This window comes from Petromyzon marinus, assembly GCF_048934315.1.
Source record: "Petromyzon marinus isolate PM22_M1 ecotype Great Lakes invasive population chromosome 68 unlocalized genomic scaffold, UKy_Petmar_22M1.pri1.0 chr68_unloc.1, whole genome shotgun sequence".
NCBI lineage: Eukaryota > Metazoa > Chordata > Hyperoartia > Petromyzontiformes > Petromyzontidae > Petromyzon > Petromyzon marinus.
In genome coordinates, this window is record NW_027422597.1 from 4837234 (window position 1) to 4844469 (window position 7236).

The following is a 7236-nucleotide window of genomic DNA, read 5'->3' on the forward strand; positions in this document are numbered from 1 at the left end:
ATCTGTGGGTGTCTGTGTGGTTTGAGTGTGGGTGTCTGTGTGTGGAGAGTCTGTGAGTCTCTGTGAGAGGTGAGTCTGTGGGTATCTGTGAGGTGAGTGTGCGTGTCTGTGTGTGGTGAGTCTGTGGCCCTGTGGGTCTCTGTGTGAGGTGAGTCTGTGGGTGTCTGTGTGGTTTGAGTGTGGGTCTCTGTGTGAGGTGAGTCTGTGGTCTCTTTGTATGTCTGTGTGGTGAGTCTGTGGGTCTCTGTGTGAGGTGAGTCTGTGGTCTCTTTGTGTGTCTGTGTGGTGAGTCTGTGTGTGTCTGTGTGAGGTTAATCTGTGGGTCTCTGTGTGGTTTGAGTGTGGGTGTCTGTGTGTGTCTGTGTGTGGTGAGTCTGTGGGTGTCTGTGAGGTGAGTGTGCGTGTCTGTGTGTGGTGAGTCTGTGGGTCTCTGTGTGAGGTGAGTCTGTGGTCTCTTTGTGTGTCTGTGTGGTGAGTCTGTGTGTCTCAGTGTGAGGTGAGCCTGTGGGTCTCTGTGTGTCTCTGTGTGAGGTGAGTCTGTGGGTGTCTGTGAGGTGAGTGTGGGTGTCTGTGTGTGGTGAGTCTGGGGGTCTCTGTGTGAGGTGAGTCTGTGGGTCTCTGTGTTGTGAGTTTGTGGGTCTCAATGTGTGTCTGTGTGTGGTGAGTGTGTAGGTCTCAGTGTGTGGGTCTCTGTGTGAAGTGAGTTTGTGGGTCTCTATGTGAGGTAAGTTTTATGGATTCTAGATTTTACAGCTTAAAGGACGCGACCTGGGCTTGGCTATTTTCACTCCAACGCTGTCCTCATGACAACACAGTCCCTTCACCTGATGAAGGCTGCTTGTATTGTGGTCGAAACGTCGTGATTTTTGTTGTTTTATTTTTTACCTACGTGACTTTACCGAATTGAACCAAAGAGTATGGATCCTTGCAGTCACGAAAGCTTCAAATCTAGAATTGGTCGTGCATGTCACGTATATCGTTTATTGTTAAATTGTAATCACAATTCCTGTGATCACTGTTACATTGTTTTTATAGCTTTATTTTGGTGATTTCGAAAAGGTTCTGGTTTAGCCATATTTGTTTGTTGAAATACACAGAGTTAGACTGGTAACTGCAATTGAAATTGTCTTATGGTTGTTATTGTTTGACAAGCATCCCACTGGGATTTTTGCACACAGCGTTGATATGCGGTGCTTTTTCTGGAAGACTTTGCTGTTTTTTTCCTGGATTTTTTCTGTTGCATGTAGTCACTTTAAGATGTTTCTTGTTCTTTTTTTAGTTGGTTGCGGTTGCACCCTATTCAAGAGCTGAATGGCTCACAGGGCTATACCTAATAAATGAACTGAACTGAACTATGGGTCTCTTTGTGTCTCTATGGATAAGCGTGGTTTCTTAAGCGAAAACTGGGGAATGTGGTGGTAGCTTAACATAGGAGACGATGGGAGCTCTATGGGAGTTTGCCGGCGAAGGCAATTGTAGTGCGGATAGTTAGCGAAGCTTATGTCATGTAGGGAATGTGGAGGGCAGGAAACGTGAGAGCCTATGGGTGCTCTATTTGATTGGCCGGCGACGGCGATTTTAATGCATAGTGCGGATAAGCGTGGTTTCTTAAGCAAATTGGGGAACGTGAGGACAGGTAATGGAGGCTATGGGAATAGCCTGTGGAGGTGATTGTAATTTGTAGTGTGGATAAGAAGATGGTTATGTCGTGTAGGAAATGTGGTGGAAGGTTTGATGTAAAACCTATGGAAGCCTATTCGGAGTAGCCAGTAAAGGTGATTGCAATTTGTATTGTGGATCGGTTAGGTAAGCTTTGTTAATGACGACCCGTGCAGAACTCATTAATTGTAACTCAGACACGTGTCCCATCCCACTTTTGACGTCACCACGGCACTTATGAGGCCATGTGAAGTTTCGAAGGGTTGCTGGACAGACCCAGCAGGTGCTTTGGGTTGACTGCTGTGCCAGGCTCGTTGCAGGAGGAGGTTACGGGACAGACTCAGCAGGTGCCATGGGTTGATTGCTGTGCCAGGCTAGGTACAGGAAGAGGTCACGGGACAGTCCCAGCAGGTGCTATGGGTTGACTGCTGTGCCACGCTAGGTGCAGGAGGAGGTCACGGGACAGACCCAGGAGGTGACATGGGTTGACTGCTTTGCCAGGCTAGGTGCAGGAGGAGGTCACAGGACAGACCCAGCAGGTGTCATGGGTTAACTGCTGTGCCAGGCTAGGTGCAGGCAGAGGTCACGGGACAGACCAAGCAGGTGCTATCGGTTGACTGCTGTGCCAGGCTAAGTGGAAGAGGAGGTCACGGGACAGACCCAGCAGGTGCCAAGGGTTGACTGCTGTTCCAGGCTAGGTGCAATTGGAGGTCACGGGACAGACCCAGCAGGTGCCATGGGTTGACTGCTGTTCCAGGCTAGGTGGAGTAGGAGGTCACGGTACAGATCCAGCAGGTGCCATGGGTTGACTGCTGTGCCAAGCTAGGTGCAGGAGGAGGTCACGGGACAGACCCAGCAGGTGCCATGGGTTGACTGCTGTGCCAGGCTAGGTGCAATTTGAGGTCACGGGACAGACCCAGCAGGTGCCATGGGTTGACTGCTGTGCCAGGCTAGGTGGAGTAGGAGGTCACGGGACAGATCCAGCAGGTGCCATGGGTTGACTGCTGTGCCAGGCTAGGTGCATCTGACAACAAACATCTGGGCAGTTCACCTCCATTAGTTCAAGCAAAGCCTGTCTCTTGCTTCTGCTGATGAGACACGGAGCTGGGCAGACTCCAAATACACAGCAGCAGCAGGCATCTTCAGGGTCGGGATGGAACCCACGACCTCCTGCGTACCAGGCGAGGTAGTTAAATTTCATCAGGGTCGGGATCGAACCCACCACCTCCTTTGTAACCAGGCGAGGTAGTTAACATCTCATCAGGGTAGAATTGAACCCACGACCTCCCGTACACTAGGCGAGGTAATTAACATTTCCTAGCCACTGTGATGATGAGAGAGAGACGTAGACTCCAAATATACAGCAGCAGGAATCGTCAGGGTCGGGACAGAAACCCACGACCTCCTGTATACCACGCGAGGTAGTCAAAATCTCACCAGGGTCAGGATCGAACCCACCACCTCCTGCGTAACCAGACGAGGTAGTTAACATCCCATCAGGGTCCGGGATCGAACCCACGACCTGCGTAACCAGGCGAGGTAGTTAGCATCTCATCAGGGTCGGAATTGAACCCACGACCTCCTGTGTACCAGGCGAGATAGTCAACATCTGGATCCAAGTCACCTGAGACCCCAGGGAGCAGCAACTCGCCACAACAAACACAACTGCAACGTTCTGTTGAGTCCGCTTATTTATTAACAACAACAATCGATAAACAAACAATGGTCTAGATATATATGTACACGTTATTACATTATAACTTATTTTTGTATCTCTATCCTAACTCTTCACACGCGCACGTGGCTTGGCAGGCTCTCGTCCATTGTGTGGTGAGTGTGGATGGTGAGTGTGGGTGGTGAGTGTGGTGTGGTGAGTGTGGGTGGTGAGTGTGGGTGGTGAGTGTGGTGACTGTGGGTGGTGAGTTGGGGTGGTGAGTTTGGTGAGTGTCGGTGGTGAGTGTGGGTGGTGAGTGTGGGTGGTGAGTGTGGGGTGGTGAGTGTGGGTGGTGAGTGTGAGTGGTGAGTGTGGGTGGTGAGTGTGGTGTGGTAAGTGTGGGTGGTGAGTGTGATGAGTGTGGGGTGGTGAGTGTGGGGTGGTGAGTGTGGGTGGTCAGTGTGAGTGGTGAGTGTGGTTGATGAGTGTGGGGTGGTGAGTGTGGGTGGTGAGTGTGAGTGGTGAGTGTGGGTGGTGAGTGGGGGTCCACTCCGCTACTCTGCTGTGGGCCGCCCACCATAGAGCAGCAGGCGGCTGAGCAGCGAGCGGAGTGAGCGGAGCGCCCTGCCCACACGCGCCAGGACCCCTCGCACCCTCTCCTCCTCCTCTTCCTCCTTCTCCTTTCCATCCTCCTTCTCCTCTTTATCCTCCTCCTCCTCGTTGTCGTCATCCTCCTCCTGCGTCTCCACCACCTCCACCACCTCCGTCCCCTCTCCAAATGTCTGGGTGAGCGGGGACGATGGCAATGGCGATGGGAGCTTCTCCTCCGGCTCCGCTCTGTGAAGAGAGAGGCAGGAGCACCACAGCAGCACATCATCATCATCAACATCGTCATCATCGTCATCATCATCATCATCGTCGTCATCATCATCATCGTCATCATAATCGTCCATCATCGTCATCATCGTCGTCATCATCGTCAACATAATCGTCGTCATCATCATCGTCATCATCGTCATCATAATAGTCATCATCATCGTCATCATCATCATCAGCATCGTCATCATCGTCGTCGTCATCCTGATCGCAATCATCATCATCGTCATCCTCATCGTCATCATTGTCATCATCATCGTCGTCATCATCATCATCATCATCGTTGTCATCATCATCGTGGTCATCCTCATCATCGTCATCATCATCATTGTCATCATTAGGCACACAGAGACCCATATTCATAGAGACCCATACAGACCCCAGAGACCCATAGACCCTCAGAGACACATAGACCCACAGAAACCCATAATCATAGAGACCCATAGAACCACAGAGACCTATTGTCCCACGTAGACCAGAAGCGACTTGGCCATCTCAGCTGATAGCCGATTAAAGAGGGCTGACAACATCATCTTCATCGCGTGGACATTTTATATCGGCAGTCAAATACTCGAAGTGCGTGACGACGGTTCTCAACGTGGATTGGAAAATCTGGAGGACCCTGAGAAGAATCCACGCGGTGACCACCACGGGGAGAGAAACGCAGACTGCAAATATACAGCAGCAGCGGTATCGAGCCCACGACCTCATGTATACCAGGCGAGGTAATTAACTTCTCATCAGGGTCGGCATCGAACGCACGACCTCCTGCGTACAAGGCGAGGTCGTTAATGTCTCATCAGGGTCGGGATCGAACCCACGTCCTCCTGCGTACCAGGCGAGGTACACAGAGAGAGGCTCACCGTGGCTCAGCAGCTGCAGAGCCCTGCACAGGAGTGGTGCCGACGCTGCTGCTCATGGTGGTGGTGGCCCAACTGGTGGTGGTAGCCCGGATAGTGGTGGTGGGATTGGTCTCGCTGGCGGTGGGGGTGGCCTCGCTGGTGGTGGGGGTGGCCTCGCTGGTGGTGGGGGTGGCCTCGCTGGTGGTGGGGGTGGCCTCGCTGGTGGTGGGGGTGGCCTCGCTGGTGGTGGTGGTGGCCCGGATGGTGGCGGTGGTGGCCTCGCTGGTGGTGGGGGTGGCCCAGCTGGTGGTGGTGGCTCGGATGGTGGTGGTGGTGGGGGTGGTCTCGCTGGCGGTGGGGGTGGTCTTGCTGGCGGTGGGGGTGGCCCAGATGCTGGTGGTTGCCCTGGTGGCGGTGGCGGTGGCGGTGGCGGCGGCGGCGGCGGCGGTGGTGGTGGTGGTTTGGAGCCAGCTGTGAGCCAGCGCCTGCTCAGGCGTCATCCGGAGATTCGGATCCCATCTGTTGGGAGACGCATGGGGAGGGAGGGGTGGGGGGGAGACGCACACGTGGTGAGAGGGGCATGGTGAGATGATTTGACAGGGTGGGAGGTGGGGGGAGAGTGGGGAGATGGTGGCGTGGGGGGACGGAGTGGTGGTGGGTAGTGAGTGTGTGGCAGAGCTGTCAACCCGTACGGTTTATTCCATATTCTTGTACAGGGTAATTGAGTTTTCAGGTCTGTACGGAGTGCAGCTGTTTCAATTCTGGGTAACAAAAATAATTGGTCTATTTGTGTTTGTCCCTTGTGATGGGACTTTGCAGGATGAACGTTGAGATTTATAAGGGTCACGGAGTGACCAATAAAGGTCTGAGTTGGGTCTGTAGTAAGGTAGGGCACGGATAAGGGGTTCACAGGTACGCTATAATCTGTATCCTACTATACACTATACTATACTACATTACTACACACTTCATTACTATACACTACACTTTACACTATACACCACACTACTATAGACTACACACTACACTACTACATTACGTTTCACTATACTATTACACTACATAACTACACACTATACTACTACAACTACACGATACACTACACTACTACATTTTTACACACTACACTACACTATTATAAACTACACTACTACATTATTAGACACTACACTGCATTACTATACGCGATACACTACACTATGCACCACACTATACACTACACTACACCACAGCTGTTAACCAATACTGTTTGCCCTCTGTTCTTGTACAGGGAAATTGAGTTTTCAGGTCCATACAGAGTGCAGCCGTTTCAATATAAACAACAAAAATAGTTTGTGTCTATTTGTTTGTGTTTCTCCCTTGTGATGGGACTTTTTAGGATGAACGTTGAGATTTATAAGGGTCACGAGGTGACCAATACAGGTCTGAATTGGGTCTGTAGTAAGGTAGGGCACTGATAAGGTGTTGACAGGTATGGGGTGGTGAGTGGGGGTGAGTGAGTGGTGGTGAGTGGTGTGGGGATGTGTGGGGGTGAGCGAGGGGCGAGTGTGGTTCGTACTGCAGGCAGCAGCTGACGAAGTCCACCAGCTGAGGGTGGTGGCCCTGCAGTGCGCGGTGCAGGGGGAGGCTTCCTGGTGGCCGCTGCTTGGACAGGTTGTAGGGGAGTCCCTCGGAGTCTATAGAGGGACAGAGAGACGCACGCAGAGTCACCAACCACCACGTCGCCCACATACCACCTCATCCACTTAACTACCCAACTTCCTATCCACCTACTCACCCACTCACCCACCTGCATACCCACTCACCCACCCACTCATCTACCCACCCACTCACCTACCCACCCACCTACCCACCCACTCACCTACCTGCTCACCTACTCAACCACTCACTCACCCACTCACCCACCCACTCACCCACCCACTCACCCACCCACTCACCTACCTACTCACCTACCCAACCACTCACTCACCCACCCACTCACCCACCCACTCACTCACCCACCCACTCACCTACCCACCCACCTGCTCACTCACCCACCCACCTATGCTTCCTAACGACTGCTACTGAGAGCCCCAATCCCAAATCTACCCCCCACCCCCGGGGTAATCAGAGCCCCCCCCCCCCAGGCCAACCCAGAACCCTATAAGAGCCTCACTGCCACCCCCACCTAACAAAACTGAATGGGTTACGTTGCTTCCGCCAGCC

General features: G+C 52.6%; 1 protein-coding gene across 1 annotated transcript; it reads right to left on the reverse strand.

Moving 5' to 3' along the window:
- Positions 1-2658: 2658 nt before the first annotated feature.
- LOC142908031 (uncharacterized) lies at positions 2659-6875 on the reverse strand. Its single transcript, XM_076058166.1, has 3 exons — positions 6590-6875; positions 5053-5550; positions 2659-4150 (listed from the first exon to the last, which is right to left on the reverse strand). The coding sequence occupies exons 1-3, from the start codon at positions 6760-6762 to the stop codon at positions 3868-3870; spliced, it is 954 nt and encodes a 317-aa protein (XP_075914281.1). The 5' UTR covers positions 6763-6875; the 3' UTR covers positions 2659-3867.
- Positions 6876-7236: the final 361 nt, after the last annotated feature.